Here is a 21,970-nt window from a genome sequence, read left to right as displayed (position 1 = left end):
TCCCGGGGGAAGCCCCGGTGCGGGGAAGGCGGGCAGCAGCCTCCACGAGGCCACGTCCAAGATGAAATGAGGGCGCCGTGCAAATGGTTAGTAAGAGAAGCCTGAGCTCTTTGCTTCGCTGTTTTTAAAACATGAATATTTTCCCCTTGGAGAACATTTTGAGAAAAATGTCTGGGATCTAAGGCCAGCTCTGGGGGCGAAATTCTGCCATAGCAGCCAGTAGCTCTCACCACTACCCACCCCTGCACTCCATGAGTGTTTAAATGTCACCGCTACTGTGCTCATGGCACCTAGCTTGGTCCACCCTTGTGCCCCTCATCATTCCAACAGGGACTTTACTATTCCCTAGTCAATTGGCGACAAAAAGTTGTCAAAAAAAAAAAAAAACAAAACAGCAAACTCCCAAACGTGTTCTTGATGGGAATTGCCACTCCAGGGACCCACCTTCTGGGAGGCGTCACACGCGGTCCCCGGGGAGAGCTGGCAGGGCAGCAGTTAAACCACATCTCTAAGGTCTTTATTTCCTGCAGAATTCCTGGGGAGATTTTCAACATTTTTCACAAAGATATCTGCATTACTATAGAAATCTTTTACATTGCTTTCCTTCAAAAAACATCTTTCGGAAGGTCATTGTGTTGGTGGTGGCTTTACACCGCTGTGCAAACAGGGTGGGGGTTCCTGTGGGCCAGACTCACCCAAGTTCATCGTAGGGTTCAGGCGGATCGGCCCTGTCTCTGCAGCCTTGGGGCTGACACCACCAAGGAGACGTTTGCTGAGAGCCTCTGGATGGATCTTCCTGAGAAACAGGAAGGAGAGGGGAAGGGCACAGAGTGGCCCAAAGGCCATGACCCAACTTGGGTGGAGAGGGGCCTCTGGGGCTCAGGACAGTGTCTGTCCCACAAACTGCTCTGTGGCCCGACCCACACAGACCCCTGTGTCTTCGAAAGAGGATCTGGAAATTACAAAGTAACTCGGGATGAGCTGACTTACACCGTCACTAACCGCCTCCCGCCCTGCAGTAGTGACCATGGTAGGGACAGAACGTGGAATTGGTGGCTTCGCAACCTATCCGTGGAGGTTTCCTGGTGACCTCAGCTGCTTTCTCGCAGGACTGGTGGCTTCAAAGACATGGCACAGAGGAGGTCCCAGCAGGGAGCAAGAATCGGGGCCTGGAGTCTCCTACTTGCCTGGGGCCTGGAATGGTTTCTGCATCAAGCCGTCCACAGAGCCTGGTGAGCTGGGCACAACAAGGAGTGGACCAGAGATGATGGAGACCCAGCGAGGAAGCCGGGAGATGAGTCGAGAGGAATCCCCCAACTCAAGAAACAGGCCGTGAACTAACTCGGACCAACTAAAATGGATCGGTCTCGTTTCTCAGCTATTGAGTTGGCAAAGATATATATATATATATATTTAATTTATTATTATTTATGCCTACAGCATCTGGTCTTCCTAGGTGGTCTCCCATCTAAGTACTAACCAGGCCCAACCCTGCTTAGCTTCCGAGATCAGATATCGGGCTTGTTCGGGGTGACCTGGTCATAGACCATGGACCGTGGTGGCTCCACTAGGGCGCGAACCCAGGACCTTCTGCGTGTAAAGCAGACGTGCTCACCGCTCCACTATGGAGCCGCATCCTGGCAAAGATGTTTTTACATCACAATTCCGAGGGCGAGGTAGCACCATTAGGTGAGAAATTGATGGGGAGCTTTATAACGGATGGATGACAATAGCTGATCCTTCTCATTGATCTTAATGTCACCAGAGGCGGGACAGCCAGCCATCAGGTGCCCCCTGAAGCTACACCATGGGAAGTTTACGGCATCACCCGTGATGTATTATTGTCTATATGTTGAACCTGAGCCAGTCGAGCCTCTGGATCTAACTACCCATTCACAGGAAATGTGAGGTTTAGAGGAAATTTAAATGATGCCCCGATGACTCAGCCAGCCAAACCCAGCCAGAGGTGACATTCTGTGGGGCAAATGACCTGGAAGATCACCGGGCTGCTTCCAACCAATTCTTGGAAAAACCGGGGGAGGGGAAACTGTTAATATTATGAGAGAATTAAGGGTCATATCAGCTGAAAGCAGTCGGTGGAGCAAATGGGCCGTAAGGCCGATTCCCATTTCCGGAGACAATCAGGAGAAACTGAAGAGAGATTGGTTATTAGGGAATATGAAGAAATTTTTGCTACTCTCTCGAGCGTGACAGTGGTATCGTATGTGCGTGTTTAAGCTTTGATCGCTTATTTGTTAGATAAACACTTGAGTATTTATGAGTAAAACAATGTGATATCTGGGATTTGTTTTAACTGCCCTAGGAAAAAAGTTTTGCCAGGACAGATGTGGGTAATTTTGAAGTGGGGGTGGGTGCTGGGAGTTCATTATACTCTGCTATACTTTTGTGTTTGTTGAAATTTATTTTTTCATATTAAAAGATAAAACAGTAGTTCCCATGGATTGGCAAAGGTGTGGAGAATTTTCAATGTGAGATATTGTATTATCCAGTTTAACGGTTTCCTTTGGTTCTCTTTTCAATGTCTCTCTTCATTAACTTCTTATTTTCCTGAAAATTCTTGAGTATATGAGACTTCTCAAAGGAAATAAAGCCCTTCTTGGCCAAGTGCATCATCTCCCCATCATCTCTTTCTTTTCTGGTCTGTCTCTGAGAATGACTTCTATCCTGGCTCCGTGTCACATTTTCTCACAGCCTCGCGTGTCTAGTAATTTTCGATTGGATATTGGACACTGTGAATATTACATCATGGAGAGTCCAGATTTTATTGCTGTCCTTTCAATAGTATTGTGGGTTCTTTTTTTTTGTTTGTTTGTTTTTTGTTTTTGTTTTTGGCAGGCAGCTACATTATTTTTGAATCAGATGGATCTTTTTGAGTCTTGCTTTAAATTTTTTCATGACAGGTTTGGCGTAGCCTTTATTCTTAGACTGGTTTTGTCTGTAACTAAAGCATAACCTTTCTGAGCCTTTTTCTGACTGTCCTGTTTATTCGATGAGGTCTCGCCACTTGGCTGATTGGAACTGTGCAAGCTCTGGAAATTGTTACGCTTACGAATTCCAGTCGCTGTTCTTTCCCTAACCTTGGCATATCGGTCCTATGCGCACACGGTACGGTTTTCACCCACAGACTCACGGACACTGGCGAAGAGCTCTCAAAAGGCAGTCCTTCTGCGAGTCTCCTTCCACCTGGGACTCTGCTCCGCAGATTCTGGCCTCCTCGGCTTCCCTGACCTCCGACCCCCGACCCTCGACTCAGTGAGACCCGCGGGATCTGCTTGGGTTCTCTCTCCCTGTGCTGTGGTCAGAAACCGCCTCCAGGTAGCAGCCTGGGCCAGGTGGTCCCTCCAGGTGGTGAAATCTGAGTTCACGTCGTCTGTCTTCCTTCTCTGTCTTTGGTCCCGTGTCTGGAAACTGGGGTTTCCTACACTTTGTCCAGCGTTCTAATTGTTTATGGTAGGCAAGCAAAGTCAGTCCTGGTTACGCCTCACGGCTAGAAGCAAGAGTCCAACTTTGCCACTGACGTTTCACAAAATTATTTAACCAGTCTAGAAGCTTCTTCTACTAAAATGAACCAAGGTGGAGATGATGTTTAGACAAAAAATGTGATCAGTGTATTATGGCCAGTAGAAGGGACATCTAAGGGAAGAAATGACCGTGACTCACTCTGTTATTCCTTCATTTGTTATTTTTGCAGGAGATTAAAAAAAAAAAGGAAAAAACAGAAAGAACAAAAACAATAATAAATCAGTCCTATGGGCCTGAAAGACTCTGAAAGTAAATTCAACCCCTAGAATGAATGATGAACATGCTAACTGGAAAAGAAACGGGAGTACGCGCGCCCCCCCCAGACACCCGCTGACGCCGGACACGGTCTGTGCCCACATGGAGCGGTACCTGGACGCGGCGCCTTAGCAACACAGCAACCGGCGAGGCACGTGCAGAGAGCCGTGAACTCCAGTAACAGCACTCGAGTGGGTAGGTGCTGGTCCAAGACCACTTTTACCGAGAGTGTGACACAAACGAGCCCGTTAGAGAGCAGCGCACCCATTCAGACAGAGGCTGCCGACGAGCCGCCCGAACTGCCCGAACCGCCCGAACCACCCGCACGGTTCCTCTTTAGAGAACTGGCCCCCGTGCTTGCTCTCGGGCCTCGGATCCAGCGCACAGCGGAGCCCCCTGTGTGTGGGGGTGTGGGGCGCGGCTGGCCTGGCTGAGGTCAAGTCTGACCCTCGGGGGGGCGGTCCTAGAATGCAGGAGGCCAGGAGGAGGCCGGCCGGCCCGCCGCAGCCACACGTGCTCATGGATGGAGCTGTGTCCCCAGGGCTCCGGGCAGCCTCCTCCCTGTCCCCATCTGGAACACAAAGGATCAAAGATTTTCCTTCACGTGGGGCTCAGGCTGACTTCGCAGAGGTTAGACATGTTCCGGCTCTCTGCACTAAACTCTGGGGGTAACTTAACCTCCTGTGCGGCTCTGGAAGAAAAGGCCGCAGGAGAAAACTGTTCCTTGCAGAGCAAAGGCGGCGAGAGGGTGGGTAAGGGCCACCCGCAAGCGTCCCCAGAAGACAGAGAAGGAATTGCCCCCCAACCCCCACCACTCCCCCCACCCAGCTCCGGCTGTCTGCCGCGGACCTTCATTTTGACAAAGCTGAGCTATAAAACCACAGGTAATGATATGAGCAGCAGACGCCTGCAGGCGATTTTCAGAAGCCTCTACCAGACATTCACACTGGGTATGAAATGGTTTATAAAATGTGGTGGCGGTTTTGTTCCTTTAAGCGACTCTGAGCACCGTGGAGGACGCTGCTGGAACGCGGCATCAGGAATGGTGCGTGAGCAGGAAGGAGGTCGGCCGACTTCTCCAGGTAAAGGAAATTCTCGCTTTAAGACTGTGCGTTTTGGACGTGATCAGAGCGCCCAGCGAAATGAGAGCTGTGCTTGCTCGGCTCCAGCTCCGGGCTCTGCGGGGTTGTCGGACCAGATGGTTCGTGTGAGAATTCGGGGGACTCGGTGGTGTGACCCTCCTGTCCTCTCCCCCATTGCCATCCCCTCTCCTTCCTCCCCTCCCGGCTTCCCTTCCTGCCACACACGTTTACTGTGCCGGCCCCACGATGGCCACCGTGGCCACCAGGGTGCAGGGATGAGCAGAGCCACACAAGGCACCAGCCCAGTCTCGTGGGGGAGGCAAACACCAAGGAAATAATCGCATCAAAGCAGGTGTAACTAAAAAGTGAGAGAAACTCTCTGGAGGAAAGTGTCTTGGATCCAGGAGTGTTTAACAGAGCAACCTGCTCAAGGCCAAGGAGCAGGGGTCCCCTAGAAAGTGCTGGAAAAGAAGTCACCGGTGGGAGGGCCAGGAAGGGGTGTCACAGAGGGAGTTACCTCCAGAGAGGGGGCCCCGACTTGTATCCAGGATGGGTCAGAGAACGGAGAGCAGCCCCCAGGTGTGATTTTTCAGGTCTCAGTGTCCCCCTCCCTTCCCCTCGTTCAGAGGAGCTCTCCGCTCATCCAGGCTGACACGGAGGTGTTCTGCTCCTCCCGAGCCTATCCAGATAAGAGAATTCTGGTCCAGTGAGGGGCCGTGCCAGACACCCGGTAAATGTTTGTGGGCTGACCTCAACCAGAGCTCTTACAGCTCTCGACATTTTTTACTAGATATCTCTTTAACTTTTTATGCAGCTCCCACAGGGATGGCTTACAGATTCGCAAGCTGTCGTAGAAGGCTTCAAAATTGTCTAAGGACCCAGACTACATGAAATCTACTTGTTAAAACATGTTAGAGCTGCGATAAACCAAGAATATTTGTGTTGAAGACACGTGGATTTCAATTTATACTCAGAAACTAAAGCAAAGACTGACATTCCCCAACATTACAGCTTTTGAGTCACTTTACAGTTATTCCTTCGGGTGTGTAGAAAATAAATCAAAGGTATTTTACATGAGTTTTAAAATACCATCATATGTAACCACGAAAACGAAGCTACGATCCTATATCACTCTCTAGTAATATCTCTAAAAGGCTGAGTAGAGATCCAGACATTTTAAGTTTCCCTTCTGAAAATGAAGAAAATCTTCCTCTTTTTCTTAATCTGTCTTCTGCAAAGACATACTTGATAACTTTTTCCTCACGTATTAAAAATTCTCAGACACACCTACCATGTTTAAGACAATTTTTATTTTGTAAGAAACAGGAAAGAAATTTTGAAGACTAGATTTTCTAGCAGCACCTCTTTAAATGACAAAGTTTTCAAATTGAAAGTCAGAGTTAATATAAAGAAGATGGAACATTTCCAAGGGAGGGAATGCTTTTAAGTTTATATTCAGACTTAGTTTCTGGCAAAACATCGCTGTCAGCTAGCGAGTTCTTGGCCTTTGGAGAAATGCCACGTTGCAAAAATTTCTTAGCAAAACGTCCCCCAAACATTTTGCAGAGGAAAAGCGGCTCAACCAAGAAGTTCTCTGGCAGTTTGGTGGGTGCCGTTTGAGCTGAGGGCAGTGTACGGTGTACGGTGGGTGACATGACCCAGGAAGCTGGCCAGCATCCCACGTGGAGCATGCTTTCTTTCAGAGTTTGGGACAACGTGTCAGTAACGATACGCCAGCATTACTTCGTCAGACCCAAAGCCTATGTAAATGAGAACCCATTGCTTCTATGAGGAGTCACGCGTGCAAAAACCTGTTTTGTCATTTGGTTCAACTCTCTGCGTCTTGTCACTCCCGGGTCCAGTTTCTTCCATCAGACGTTTTCCCTGGTGACCTGGCTCGCCCCTGCTCCAACAACAGGCTTCGGGACCTCGGTTGGGAAAAACGTACCCGTGCCGTTTTCATATCTGGTGGCATCTAGAAAAAGAGCTCAGGGACAAGTTCCCCTCGTTTTCTTGGACGAGGCTCCTGGAATTCACTGGTGACGACGGAGGTGCCTGAGTCTGCTGGGGACTGGAACTTGGCCCGTGCCTCCCAGGGACTCGAGCCCTGCTGATGATCTCATTGAATCTTTTCTTGTATGTCGGTTTTATTAAAATGCATTCTGCATTCGACTCATTGAACTCCTAAACCTTAAATTTATCCGGTGCCGCATGTCAATTACATCTCACTAAAACTGAAAAAGAAAAAAATAAAGCATCTGCTTTCGTCGCAGCCCTCCGTGACGCCCAGCTGTGCTACGCTCTCTTATTGGCGACACGTGTGTAGAGTTAAACGTCACCTAATTGCGTTCATTTTCATTCCAATGGGACGAATGAATGCAGGTTTGTAAGCTATGACCCCTGGCTGCATTTGCACAATGAGGGCATTGGGGCAGTTTGTAGGCTCAATTGATCAGCTGATCCATGCTTGCCAGCTCACGGCCTAAAAATAGGTCCACGTACACACACGCCCACGCACACCTGGGGCCCGCGTGACCGCCGCTGGCCCCTGTTTCTCTATCCTAACGGGGCCTCTGGTTGGTTCACGGTTATACTGCAACCAGCTAGGGAGCATAGTGCTCCCCACCCGCAGAACCCCCTATAGCCTGGCGGCGACTGTGTGACAATGTTGTGGCTAACGAAACGGGATGGAACGCTACTGAGTGCAGTTGCCAGGGAAGTTGTTTCTCTGTGACTAAGAAACAGACTCGGTGGGCAGACCCTACGCCTGTGCCCTGGCCCTCGCCCTTTCTCGCTGCCTGGATGACGGGCCCCGTGCCCGGCGATGTGTGTGGCAGCCATCCTGACTGCGGGATGAAGCCACTCCCTTAGGATGGTAGAGCCAGAGACAAAGGAGGCTGGGGCCCTGAGCGAGTGCATCACCTCCCGACGCTCGCCCACCTGGACCCCTCGTGGGGCGTGAAGAACAAACCCCTTCCTTGAGCAGCGGCTCTCGGCCAGCTTTCTGCTGCGTCCAGCCCGGTGCTGTCCTGGAGGATGTTATGTCGTGCGTGGGATGCGTGACACGCAGCCGCATCTGAGCAGGTGTGCCCTGGGCTCAGGCAGGCTGCCGGTCATCATGGCCAGTGTGTTTAGCTCTACGCTGTGGGGTGCTTCTCTCACACTCGCTAAAACTCTGAATAGTATAGTCTTTTATACGAATGCCACCTTGTTTCATAGCCTTTGGGCTGGTGGTTGTTAAACTTCTGAGGATCATAAATCAGTATGAGAATCTATTAAAAACTCCTGATATTCTCCTCAGGAGAGTCACAGACCATAATAAACAAAAAAATGAGGGTACCATTTGAGGGGTTCATAGACCCCCTAAGACCCATCCAGGGCCCTGGTGAAAATATGCTGTTCTAGGCATATAAATTGATTGTGATTATGTGCTCATATATGCCTACTTGGCTGGTTAACGATATGCAAATTAGGTACTTGTTTGATTTATAATTTTGCAAGTGAGGTATTCATTCGATCCTTGGATACTTACAGCTAATTCCAAATTACCCTCATTTCATAAATTATTATCTGTAGCAAATATATATATATATATATAATTATGAAAATATTACCAGTACAGAGCAAGAAATCGAAAAGACATACAACAAAAACTGAGTCCTTCCCCCAAATGTAGATCTCTAGGTCCCAGCAACCCCATGACCAAGTGTCTTGGGTGTCATCGTAGGACTGCTTTGCATGGCCTTATTTTTTTTCCTCAACAAAATGAGAGATTTTATACTCGCTGTTCTACTATATCTTGGCGATCCTTTCACACCAGTAATTATAGATTTGCCTGCTCCTTTCAGCGATCGAATGGTATTCCATCGTAAATGCCCTCTCAAGATTTAACGGTCACGTTATCGATGGGCGTTTATATTGCAGCAAATTCGGCTTATCTATCCTAAGTACACGCAGGCGTCTTTGTCTTTATCTCTGCTTGCCAGCCGCTATTACGCTGCAGAAACGCGGACTGGTCCATGGCAATGCTGCCACTGAAGCATCGCGGACTGAGTCCCATGTGATGCCGCGAAACATCGCAGACTGAATCCATCATGATATGAAGCATCTTGAGACACAAGTCCCATATGATGCCAGAAACACGGACTGGTCCCATCTGATGCCGCTTGAAACCGGACGGTCCCGCTTCTGATATGAGCATCTGGATAGTCCATGTGATACCCGCGCCAGGAGCATGTTGGACTGGCGTCCCATGTGATGCACGCAGAGAGCATGCGGACTGGTCCCATGTGATGCACGCAGAGAGCATGCGGACTGGTCCCATGTGATGCACGCAGAGAGCATGCGGACTGGTCCCATGTGATGCACGCAGAGAGCATGCGGACTGGTCCTATCCGCTTCACCAAGGAAAGGGAAAACGAGACGCGGATTGCAGACCCTTCTTCGCTTTTCGCCATCTCCACGTGGGACATCCCTAAGTGAAAAATACAATTGTTTTTGCTCTTTACCACTTTCGATGATGTAAGTCTCTGCTTCCTTCTCTTGCTGGGGATTTTGAGCCATAGGAAAATGTCACCTGGGTATGGCAGGCATGGGGTACACAGTGAGGACCTTGGAGCCAGGCTGCCTGGGTTTGAATCTCAGCTCCACACTTCGTGGCTGTGTGACCCTAGGAAATGTACTTAACCTCTCTGTGCCTTAAACGTTCTCATCTGAAAACTGTGGTTAACAATTGTACCCTATCTCACACGGCTGTCTCGAGGATCAAATGGGTTAAATCTCTGAAGTTCTGAGGACTGTGACAGGCACAGAGAAAGCGCTAGGTATATGCTGGCCGTTTTCAGTCTGGCGGCCTTGGAATAACACCGAGGAGCCTGTGGCTTCCTTCACAGTGGTGGTGCAGTCCCAGGGAAGGAACACCAGGAGGCCCGTCGCAGGACGCTCCTTGACCCCGGGTGCAGACACACCACGCCTATGCACACGCGTGCGCACACACACACACACGCCCACACAACGCCCTGCACGAACCCCGCGCGTACCTCCGAGGCCCTTCGCGCCTGTGCCAGCATGCAGGGGCCACTCCCGCGAGGTCCTGCTCGAGGACCAGCATTAACCCAACGAGAGGAGTGTGCATCTGCCCGCAGCACCTCCTGCGGAACCCCAGACACCAGTCCCTGGAGACAGAGCACTGGGAAGGCTTAAGCGCTGGCCTTCCTGGGGGGCTCGGCCTCCAGCTGGGCACAGAAATCACTACTGACCTTGGGAAGGTGAACGGGCCGGGAGAGGGCGCATGTGGCTAAGCCCCAGCCCGCCCATTTGTCCCCCTCGATGGGGTGGCCCGAGGCCCAGTGATGGAGTTTGTATCAGAGGAGATCCCCTGAAAACAGTTGCCTGGATTTTAATTAAAGTTCAGCAGGAGGTGACAGAAAGTGGGACCAGGTGACGATGTGTGGCAGCCCGAAGAGGAGCTGTGGCTGCCGAGATGTTTAGTGGTCACGTGATGGAGTCCTCGCCTGTCACCTCCTACCTGGAAGTGAAAATCACTCCTGTCTCTTCCCTGCCGAGGATCTCACCATAAAATTAAAAATGGAGGCTGTCTGTCCCCAAACCTTAGGGCACCTGAGCCTGGTCAAGTGTAGATTCCTGGGCCCCACAGTGTCTGCTCCCAAGGGTCCGGGAGGCCTGGCATCTGCATTTTAGCATGCTTTCTCCCAGTGGCACTCCGGTGGCCCGTGGACTATATACTTAAAGGAACAGGCTCGTGGTCGTGGCGACTGCGTTTTAAAAATGATCCTAAATAGTTGAATTCTTTCCCTTTCTCAGGGTTACTAGGCTGGTACCCACTTCAGCTCCTCCCAGAGCTGTGGGTAGAAGAAAAAATATGGGAATCTGAAATAATGATGATACTTCAACCAGGGCCCTGTTGCAATCTGATTGACTTGCAAAATACCCCGATCAGAATGACTATTATAAGTATTGGAATAATGTGAAATAAAGTATTGTATTTCAAAGGCATTTTCCAAATAATGACACTAATAAACCACTTTGTTTGAAGTGGAAAACTAGGCGAAGCTCTTTCATTTACGGAGAGAATGCTGCCTGCCTACAGCAGAGGCGTCCCATAGTATTTTAGGCAGAATTCTAGAATACGTTGCATGTCACAAACAGAAAATAGAGTTAAATGGCATTGCTTTTATTTAGGTGTAAATTTCTGAATGCAAAACAAATTTATTCTTGTTCTGATAGCTTGAGATATCCAGTGCCTGGCACAGTGACATCAGCCATCAGTACATCTCTATGTATTCTACACAAACCTAATATTTGAAAAATGATAGCTATCTCCCAGGTCCTGGGAAAAATGCATTAATCTCCAAGGTTCGCGTATATTATTTTTAACTAGGTCAAACACCCCGAGTCCCTCAGTATGCATCCATCAGCTTTTCTGTCTTTAATTTCTCAACTCACCCATCACACGGAAAATGTGATAATTAGGAATACAGAGAGGTGTTTTGCAAAACACCGTGGAGAACCGGACTCTGGTTATTCAAATGGATTTTTCGCACATAGTCGTACTTATGAATTTACCAGTTGCACAGAGAATGCGCCATGTAGCACGTCCTTTGGCGTGTACAGAGCTGCGTTTGTATATTTCGATGTCACGAATCGTTAAGCTGACTCATCAGCGTGGATTTTACTATATTCTTCATTCTGCAGACGTTGATTCTGACCAGGCATAGAGGGTAAAAATTAAAGCGACTCAATTCTCCGGATCCTTTTTCTCCTAGACAAGAAGGACCACAGCCCTGCGCTTGCCGGAGTTGCTAGGCAACCACTCTGCCCGCCCATCCTCCTGAGTCCTGCTCCACTCCAGGTAGGGTGACTATCCAGGGAGGCCTGTGACGCCCAGACAGTTCACCTGAGGCTACGGTTGTTGTTCACGCAGTGTCTGTTATTCTCACCCAGGTGCCAGTATCCACACCTTGGGTGTGAACAGGTTTTGCATTTGGAATGTGGGCGTGTGAAAAATAAAGCAAACACGTGTTATTCCAAAGTGTGAGCTTCAGCTAAGCTAAACATATGTAATATCACGGTGAGAAGACCAGGGAACTAAAATGAGTAGAGACAGAACTTTCTAGAAAAAAAATCCAGAATGGACTCCCCACAAAACTTATGTTTGTTAGATTAAAAAAAAATCACTGGAGTTACACACGAAGCTCTTCAGGTGCTAGCTAGTTCGTAGTCACCATTCCCCTGAATGAACTGGGCTGCGGTGCTCGCCGGATCATTGTTCATTCGGTCAGTCATTCACCCGGGAATTGACTGAGTGTGACCTGGAGTTTACTGAGTGTCCGCTGGGCGCTGTGGCGTCTTCCCTGCCCCGCTCACAATCTGCGACACGAGCCAATGCTCAGGCCCCGACAGGGAGATTGGATCATGTTAGCGACAAGGGCAGAGGGCGGCAGGATGAACGGAGGAAGGGCGTATAGCCTGCCTGCCACATCCAGAAAGACTTCCCGGAGGAGTCGGATTCTCAGAGCAGAATCTCGAAGGAATAAAACTAGTCAGAAGTCAAGGTACTCATATGCAAGAAACGGAAATGGACAAGGGCTGATTTTACCAAGAAGGGACGCGTCGCAGGGTAACTGGGCAATCCAGCAGCGTGGGGGCAGCTAAAGAAGCATCCTCAGCGCTGAGCTCCCAGGACTGGCTCGGTGAGGAGCGTGTCGCCGCATCGGGCCCACCGGCCTGCAGCGAAACTGCCACGGCCGGGCCAGGAGGTCTCCTCGCGACCAAAGCCAGTGCTTGTGTCACGACCCTCCCCCCTTCTGCAAGGTGCCGATGCTCGAATCAGAGATCCCAGAGGCGGACACAACACCTGCGCCTGCATTTAGTGGCAAGAGAGGCTGCCGGTTAGCGTTTTCTGGGCTCCAGAGATAGCGAGAGTGTTCCCAGGATGCCGAACCCCCAGACCACGTGACGAGGCCACTAGCACGGTCAGGAGGGTGGTCTCGGCAGGAACAGCGACGACGGCAAAGCGCCGTGGACACAGACCGCCTCGTCCTGTACCTCCTTATTTGTCCAACTATCCAAATCTTAAAAGAGGCACTGACGTTTGTCGTCGGCCGGCATTTTACTTTGCTAAGAAAGGCGTTAGAACAATGATGACTACAACTTACTGTCGTTACCGATGACCAAAATAAAGAACATTTTAACATCAGGAAGGAACGAAGGGCTCAATCTCTGCATCAGGAACAGCTGTTTGATTCGCAGACTTTGGCTTAGAGAAAATCAGCAGTTCGCTGCCCTGTTTCCTTCCGTGCCCCGAGGTGGAAGTGTCATCTGGACCTATGGTAACCCGTCGGCTGGCCTCTGATCTGGGAGCCATCGTCTGTCTGCTGGACACGCGGAGACCGCAGGGGGTGGGCTTGGGCAGAAGGACATGGGTTTTAGCACTATTTTAGCACCACTCTGGTGCGGGATGAGTTGAGGGGCTGGCGCTGCAGGTGTGGGGGAGACAGGACGGTGACCACGAAGGTAGCAGCCCCCCGAGAGAGAGGAGAAGAATTGAGAGGGGGTTGAGTCAGCAGCCTTAACGTCGGCGTGGTGGGCGAGGGTGCTTGAGGGGAAAGTGTCATGGGTGCCGACCGGGTGCCTGCCACGTCCCTCTCTCTTCTCCTCCCTGGCTTTCTCGGTCTAGAATCTTTCGGCTGCCCCTTAAGTCCTCCTGTTCGGAACCAGTGTCCTAGAACCCGTCACCCTCTGTCCACATCTGTGTCTTACTCAGCTTCCCTCCCGACCACACCTGCTAAGCATCCTCTCTCCATTTTCACTGGAAAAGTCATTCATGGAGGCTGGGACCTCCAGTCCTGACACGGCCATGTTCTCAGAGGCCACCAACCCCTTGACCTCTCTGCTCCGGCCAGTCAGATGTCGCACTGAGTCGATTGCCCCTCCTCCGCCTCCCACATCCTGGGTCCTCTGACACCCAGGTCAGCCAGTGGCTTTGGGACTCCAGGCTTCTCCTCCACTAATTCTGCTACCAGTCCAGCTGTGTCGCCTCCCCGGCTTTGATCCCCAAAACATCCCTCTCCCTCAAAGGAGACTGAGGATTCTCGTCAGAGAATCTGGCTTACTAGACAGATAACAACTGAGCAACTCTATGTGCCCAGCACTGTCCTAGGCCCTGGGCTGTCACCCCTGTCCCCATGGCACCCACACTAGTGGGGAAACAGACGGCAAACCAGATCGGCATGCGGCGTGAGGGCAGGTGGAGGTGAGAGCTATAACCGAGAATGAGGTGGCCTGCAGGGGACGAGGTGGGCGAAGGGCAGGCAGCCTGGGGAGGCCTCCTGACGAGACGGAGTCTGGGGACTCGTGGGTCGTTCGGGGAAGCTGCGGAAGGGCCGGGACGAGGAGAGGCGTGGGAGGACGGGCGGGGGTGAGCAGCCTCGAATGCCAGACTGAGCTCCTGGACGGCGGATTTGCTCAGAGGGTGTGGGCGGCTTTGGGGACTGGCGTGGGGGCCAGCGAGGCCGAGGTGGCTGGTATCTATTCCTCTGGGTCTGGATCCCTTACTGGAATATGAGCTCCTTCGGAGTCAGGGGTGGGCTCTCTCACCCTCGATGGGTCTGGTTTCCCTCGGCCCTCCGCGTGCCCACTACCGGCTTGCAGGCACACGCCGGCCACCGGCCCTTCCGCCTGCTGCCTGCCTCTCCCCCGGGCGGGCCGCACCCTCAGGCCTGGTGGTTCTTTTGCTGCCCCCCAAAAGGGGAAATTACATCGTAAGTTGCAGCACATAGGTGACACGAGTATACAGATGTTTTTTAGAAAATAAAGCCATTGAAATGGGAAATTAAGAAAATCAAAAAATGATACCTAAAAAGACATAAACTTGAATTTTTTCAAGTTTCCTTCCCGTTAGAATATTAGAGCAGCGAAGTTTGACAAATTCCAGTCTTGCCAACCTGATACGGAAAATAATAGAAGCCATTCACGTCAAGGGGTGTCGCACATCTGGGGGATTCGGTTTCCTCAGGATGAGCTTTTTTTTCTTTTTAATAAGGGAAAGAAATCGTGTCATTATTTTTATTAACCTCTAACTGACCGTAGCATTTTCTTCAAGCCTGCTTGTAGGCAAGGAACCTCTGCACTACTGCAGAGCCCTGTGACTTTGACACCAATTTCTAATTCTCAGGTATGTTTATGTCCATTAACATTTCGCAGGCATCACGAGGCTCCTCACCACGTCGCGTGTATGATCGGGGTGACGTCCCCTACGAGGACGTGTTACTTAATGCATAGAAAAGTACATATATTACCATGCCACGATTTAAAACGTCTTTTGGTGACTGTATGTAAACGTAACTGCTTTCATCTGTGGCCGCGGGTTTATTTCATGCTTTTATGTCCCTCTGATGAACCTACACGCTTCTTGGAGCTGCAAAAGGCGTTCATGGCAAAAGGGGTTCGTGAAGACCCCTGAATCTTACTCCACCCGACTCTACTCCCTACTCGGCATAATCGGACGCTGGCGTGCAGGGGACTGGGACTATGGACTTTTTTCTCCCATTAAAAAAAAACATAGGTAACAATGTTCACCATCTTAACCATTTTTCTGCGGTCCGCGGCAGTCCGCTGGGGCCGAGCACGTTCATAGTGTGTAACAGATCCGGACTGAGCCCTTTGGATGGGTCTTAAAGAAGGAAACCTTTGTTTATATGTCGATCCTACCTCAATCATGCCGAATTTCCTTTTTTTTTTAAAGGGAAAACTTTGGTTCAGTGTGCATGTTTTAAATACTTAGGGAATTTTAGGGAAACGAGCCCAGACCAGGAACGCCTGTCCTGCACATGCCTGCGAGGGCCGACAGCCCACTGCAGTGGGGCCCAGAGCCGCCGTCTGCGGGACCGCCCTGCTCCGGCGGGGGCTTCTGCGGCTCCCGCGGTGGTTCAAATGCTGTTTCTGAAGTGGCTCGAGGGCCCACTCAGGGATGGGCAGAACTCGGGACTGGCCTCTGTGCCTTGTGCCCTTCCTGAGCCTCCGTTTCCCCATCTCTGAAACCAAGGTCATCACAAAGGTTAAACAGGACACACCTGTCTAGACCACAGGTGTGGAGTAAGCTGGGCACTTGGCGGCACTCCCTTCGCCCCCCAAACCAGGTTACTTCTGACTGTTTGAGATGAAGCCATTCCAGTCTATTTTATGTAAAACTAAATTTTATTGCAGCATAAATCACGGACCAAAGCGACAATGTTTCCCTTGTGCCAGGAAACGAATCACCGGGAAACGTAGTGGCTTCGGGCACACGTGATGCTGATTCCATCAGCCCAGTGTTCCTCTTTGAAGCCCCTTAAAACTGAAGCCGGGTTTGCCCGCGTCGCCATAGGACGAGTTTTCACGCATTTTGTACAGTGGCTGTGAACACAGCACGGAGCCCATTCTAGCTGCCCCGACAGCCGACACTGTTCACACTGTGACACGCACTTCTACCGCAGACAGGTGACTGATTCCTGCAGCCACGCTCACGCCAGCGGGCTCTGGGGACTCGGGACGAGCTTAGACGTGATCGCTGTCCTCCAGGAGCTCGGTGTGCCAGCTGGCGGGACGCGAGGTTGCTAGACCCCTGGGGACAGCTCAGAAAAAGGCAGGGAGGTCGAGAAGGGACGGCGGTCAAGGGACTTCCGCCGTTGTCGGAGTGTGGGGGCGCTCAGCCCAGAGCCGACCACACAGGAGGGAGCAGGAGGGTCTTTGGGTCTCACTCTTGTGCCCCAGGGATGCGATGGGGGAGCAGACACAGTGGGCAGGCATCCCAGGGGGGCGGTGTGAGTAGTTTAACCAAAAGAGGGAGCGAGAGCAGAGAGAGAAGCTAAAGGTCGTCTGGGCGTGGTCGTGGGAATGACCTGCAGGTGGCTGGGATCTGGTGACCGCTGGTGGGGAGGGTCCCAGGACCAAGCCTGGGCATGGCCGCTGCAGCCAGGTGACATAAGACTACTCGGAGGGGGTCGGGACTGGGTGATCACAAAGCAAATAAATTATTTCTCGAACGCCCCATCTGACGTGACTGCATGAAGACCGAGGTGGGAATTCGTTATGGACATTTCCCTTTGCTTAGGAAATCGAAGCACAGTTTTTTTTTCTACTAAACTTTTTCCTGAATATTTGGTCCACAAAAACACCTACCAATACCATAACTTTATATGCAAATTATTATCATTATCCATGACAAATCAACTTGGATAAAGGACTGGAGATCTTAACTGAGCGTCTCGGACTGGCCTAGAGATTATCCAGTAAGAATATAAAAGGTGTTCATACTCAGACTGCTACTGACCAATTCTGGACCTGCATAGGCCAAGAAGAAATTTGACCAAGTCCTTCTCACCTTTACCTGACATAGTTCAGGTGAGATAAGGTTGTTCCCCTTCTAAAAGCAGAGCCTTCACCCCTCCGGCCTTGATTAAGTGAGGGCCTGCTGCCGTGACAAATAACCCTCACAGCCCTGGTGGCCTGAGGACCAACTCTAGTCACAGTTTGACGGGTGATTTCCGTCCTGGGCGGTCGGAGCGGGCTGGTGTGAGGCTTCATCACGAGACCCAGAACACTGTGCGATTTAAAACCCACGGAGTATTTATTTCTAGAATTTTCCATTTAATATTTTCCGACTGTGGTTGACCGTGGGTGACTGAAGCCACGTGTGGGGGGTTGCGGGGGGGACACCACAGCGTCTGCTCAGGGAGACGGTGGGTCTGGGGAGCACAGAGGTCCCGCCGGGGTGACAAGCTCCCTCCGGCCTCTGCCTTCTGCATTACACTGGGCAGAGGGCACGGAGGTGGAGCTCACGGGCTCCTTCCCCATCTTCCCACGCAAGCCACCTGCGGAGGCCGTGGCACTGGAGGCAGTGTCCTGGGTTGAACGGTGTCCCTCAGACACACACACCGAGTCCCAGCCCCTTGCCATGGATGCGAACTCATTGGGAACAGGGTCTTTAGAGCTCAATTCAGGTGGTCCCCGTCCATGCCTGGTGGCCATGTGGCACCTTGACTTTGGACTTCCAGCCTCCATGACTGGGAGAATGAATGTCTGCTGTTCCTAGCCACCCAGTTTGTGGCACTGTCATGGTGGCCCTGGGTGTGAGCTCCCACCTGTCATCAGCTCTGTTATAGGATCACATTAACCCTTTCTTTCTTCAGTTGCAAAAGGGGTGTGGAGACTTAGCTGGCGGGGTTGGAATGAACGTGGGCCGTGCTGCAGCCCTCAGAGGCCACCGCTGCTCATTCGACGTGCCCCCATACCCTCTCAACGCTGCACGTGCCTTGCCCCCCAGGTCTGGCCTGGCCTTGGGCTAGCTGGCTGATACTGAGCCTTCAGAACTTGGGTTAAAGTGGCTTCCTGGAGCCCACGCCTCCTACCACCTCCAGGCTGGGCTGGTCACCATCAGCAACCCCACCCAGTCCCCCCAACCCCAACAGCACTGGGAGGGCAGGGCAGGGCGGGCCCGCAGGAGTCCTGCGTGCTGCAGCTAGCCCCTAAGGGACGAGGCTCAGTCCTAGACTGTGTATTGTGGGATTAACACAGGCAGTCCCAGGGGCACAGGGCCAAGAGAAAGGCAAGCCATCCACTCGAAGCCTTTGGGTGCTCTGGGCAGCATCGATTCCCACTGGTCAGTGGAGAATGAGACCCTATGTTCCAAGAGCGATTAAGTTGACCGCTAACCCGACTGTCACACTGTCACTTAGGGGCGACTTAGCGGAAGGAGCCATCGTCCTATGCACAGACACTTACACTAGGTTTTACTGTTTTAGTTAAAGTTTGGTTGGGGATGGAAAAAAATACGCACACACTTAATAGGTTAAAATAGCCAAATAAAATTTACTGTAACGTTTGTAGAATTTAATTTGTGCTACAAGACGTGTTGCATAGGAAACTATTTTAAGCCCCTGAGGAACAATATCCATGGTTTAAGGTGCAACTGGTTTTGCTTCTTCTTTGGGGAAAAGGTGGGAGATGACTTCTGAGAAGGATGAAGCGGAGAGTCGAGAAGCACAATCGGAGGGGATTTCCTGTGACGACTGGGGGATTGTGTGTCCTGGTTCTTGCAGCATAAAACATATCGTGGTTTTTTTTTTTCACGTGGTTTTGTTCTAGCCAGTTTATCTTCAGTTACTGAGTCGACAGATACATAAGAATGTTTCAGCTCAATAAGGGGTGATACATGGATTATAGTTAAGTAATAAATGAGTTCCAAGAAAGCACATTTAGAGAATGACACTCGGAACCCCAAGCGGCCCAACAGCACTTCACACAGCGTGTGTCCTGGCACCCTCCGGGGGACCAGCTCTGTGGACTGGCCTCAGACCTGCCCCTCACTCCCTTGTAAGGTGTCGCAACTACAATGCAATCGTGGGATTCAACACGGCGAGTCGATCTACAATGGGCCAGCTTATCAAAGCAACACGGCCAAGCCCCAGATTTCACGTGGGAAACATATTCATTCAGAAAATGATCATCTCGCTTAGAAAAGTCTTCATATCATCAATGAAAATGGTCTCTTCATACTTATCATTTCCAAGGAGACACGGGTGGACTGCGAAGGGAGAGGGGTTAAATTTTAGACCGAGTGAAGTTTGGCAAACGGCAGCAGGCACCTTTGCACACAGCACAGCGCGTCCCTCGTGGCAAAGTTCCTTCGTGCCCACAGGAGGGGAACGCCGCAGGGAGCAGTCCCCGGCCCCAGGGAGAACGTGCCGGCGATGGCCGAGCCCCGCAGGAGCCCCTCGCCTGACCGACGGCACCCGGGCCGGGCCGCAAAGGTCGCCATCACCCAGCACGTCACGTCCAGGGCGGCAGGGACTCAGGTCGGCCTGCACTTTGCCCACAGAAAGGTCCACGTGGGCTGTGGCGGGTCGTTTACCGCACGGGGCGGCAAAGGCAGGGACCATGCTAAACACTGGCGGGGAGAGCAGGACCCCGCACGTTCTCAGAGAGGACGGGCCTGAGCTGTACGCACTGAAACACCGCGGTTCACTCTTCACAGGTACAGAGTGCAACGGCCCAGCCCGCGAACGAGCACCCTCCCGTGCCAGGCACCGGAACGCAGTGAGTCTGGGAAGAAGGGGTGCCCCCGGCGACTCTTAAATACGTATGTACATCGTAGCATAATTTAAAAAGATCTTCATAGAACATAAAAGCCTCAACAGCCCCTGTTGTTTTTTTGTTTGTTTGTTTGTTTTTACCTTTACGGTCCATTAAAAAATTAGATATCACCATTTTCACAGGTGCCCTCCGCCCCCTACTGTAAAAAAAGCGATTTCAAAGTTGAACTTATACGTAACAAATAGAAAGCTCTTTGATTGGCCATGACCTGCAGCGCAAACTCCCTCCAGGCCCCCCACAACGGGGGGCGGTGGTCCTGGGGTGCGGGCCGGCGGGAGCGACTCTGGACCTGTCCGAGTGGCGGGCCCGTCCTCCAGTCCAGCTCCACGAGACCGCACGGGCAGCCAGGGCGGCCGGAGGGCGTGCGCCCCAGGAAAGCAGCAGGCGGGGGGGACTTCAGATCACGAAGTCGTCCTGGTCCGCGGGGCTGAAGGCAGCTGCTCTCAGAACGTCCAGACAGTTCACCAGGATCAGGGTCCCCGTGAGGTGTTTCCAGCGCTTGGTGATGGGGTTCTTCATCCTGTCCAGGCCCGTGTGCAGCTCCTGGATGACATCGCGGTAGCTGTCCCCGATCTGGTGGCTCCAGGTCAGCAGGAAGTCATACGCGGGTTTCCACATGGCCTGGATGGTGAAGGTGCCCCGAACGGGAGGAGAGAGAGCAGAAGAAGGTTAGGGGACAGCGAGGGAGTCGACCCTATTATTACCTGCTCCGGCTTCTCCGCTCATCACGTATGCTCTGCTTCTAAGAGTGAAGTGGACCCAGAGAAACAGGTGGGAGCCCGTGGGCCCCGAGCCCGTCGGAGGGGACGGCGCGTTCCGGGGAGAGGCCTCGGTGTGCAGGAGGCGGCGTCCGCACACACAGCCGCGGTCGACGCCCCTGCCCCCCGCGTCACGCGTCCTGCCGCCCCCCCGCCCCCGCTTCCTCGGGCGCTCACGGTGCCCTCACCGCGCGGGGCTTCCTGCTTCCCGGGTGTCCGGACGCTTAACGCGACCTCCGGAAACGAGCGAGGAGACAAAGGATCGGTGCAGGACCCGGCCGGCACCGGAGCAGAGCCGACCGCGGAGGCTCCGGCCCCGTGTGACTCGGCGTGACGAGGGGGATTCGGCGTCGGGGTCGGGAGGGGACGGGCCGTTCCGCCGACTCGCCCCACTTCCCGCGGCACCTTCCCGTGTCATGTGGGGCGGCCTTGGCAGCATCAGAGCGGGTGTCCCAAGTACTGACCCCCAGAAGGAGGGGCCTCCCCCCCGGGCCCCTCCGTGCGAGCCCACTGTGCGCTGCGCACGTGCTTTCCCACGGGCCCGTCACGCGTTCCGTCCTCACGAAGACGCCGGGAAGCAGCTGCTGCTGCCCGACCCCGCTCACCTCGCTGTCCACGACCCCGTTCCGGTCCCGATGCGGAGACTCGTAGGCGTCCATCTGCTGCTTGGACACCTTGGCAAGCTTCTCGGCCAGCTCCCTCCAGCGCTGTGCCACCTCGACGGCCGTGGTCAGCAGCACGAAGTCCTGGAGGAGTCTGACCACCAGGCCCTGGCAGTCCATCTTCAGTAAGGCCTGGGGGCGGGGAGGGCAGAGCGTGAGGCAGAGCGCGGGGCGGACGCAGAGGCCGGCGATGGAAGCCTGGACATGCCCCCTGAAGCCCAGCACCGTGACTCAGAGGACACACGATGAGCATGACCTGCAGGTGGTCAGGGTTCAGCAGCGTCCTCCCTCCACACCATGTCCACCGGGCACCTCGGACTGTGAGAATTATTTGCAAAGGGGTCTTTGCAGGTGTAACTGGTTAAACTGAGGTCACACGAGACTGAGGGGCTCCTCGTGCGGTGACAGGTGTCCTTACAAGGAGGAGACAGAGGCCGAGGTGTGGCGACGCAGCCACGTTCCCAGAGCAACCAGGTTTTACAGACGCTGGAGGCTCGCGTGGCTTGCCCGGGGTCCC

The 21,970-nt window shown here is 52.5% G+C and overlaps 1 protein-coding gene across 1 annotated transcript; it reads right to left on the bottom strand.

The window, feature by feature from the left end:
• Positions 1 to 18,725: 18,725 nt before the first annotated feature.
• LOC120600609 (SH3 domain-binding protein 4-like) lies at positions 18,726 to 21,608 on the bottom strand. Its single transcript, XM_039860030.1, has 2 exons — positions 21,397 to 21,608; positions 18,726 to 20,654 (listed from the first exon to the last, which is right to left on the bottom strand). The coding sequence occupies exons 1-2, from the start codon at positions 21,571 to 21,573 to the stop codon at positions 20,430 to 20,432; spliced, it is 402 nt and encodes a 133-aa protein (XP_039715964.1). The 5' UTR covers positions 21,574 to 21,608; the 3' UTR covers positions 18,726 to 20,429.
• Between the last annotated feature and the right edge of the window lie 362 nt (positions 21,609 to 21,970).

The sequence above is a fragment of the Pteropus medius genome, unplaced genomic scaffold (genome assembly GCF_902729225.1).
Source record: "Pteropus medius unplaced genomic scaffold, Ma_sr-lr_union100, whole genome shotgun sequence".
Classification (NCBI taxonomy): Eukaryota; Metazoa; Chordata; class Mammalia; order Chiroptera; family Pteropodidae; genus Pteropus; species Pteropus medius.
Note: the sequence above shows the minus strand (reverse complement) of the source record. Positions and strands in the feature narration are given on the sequence as shown.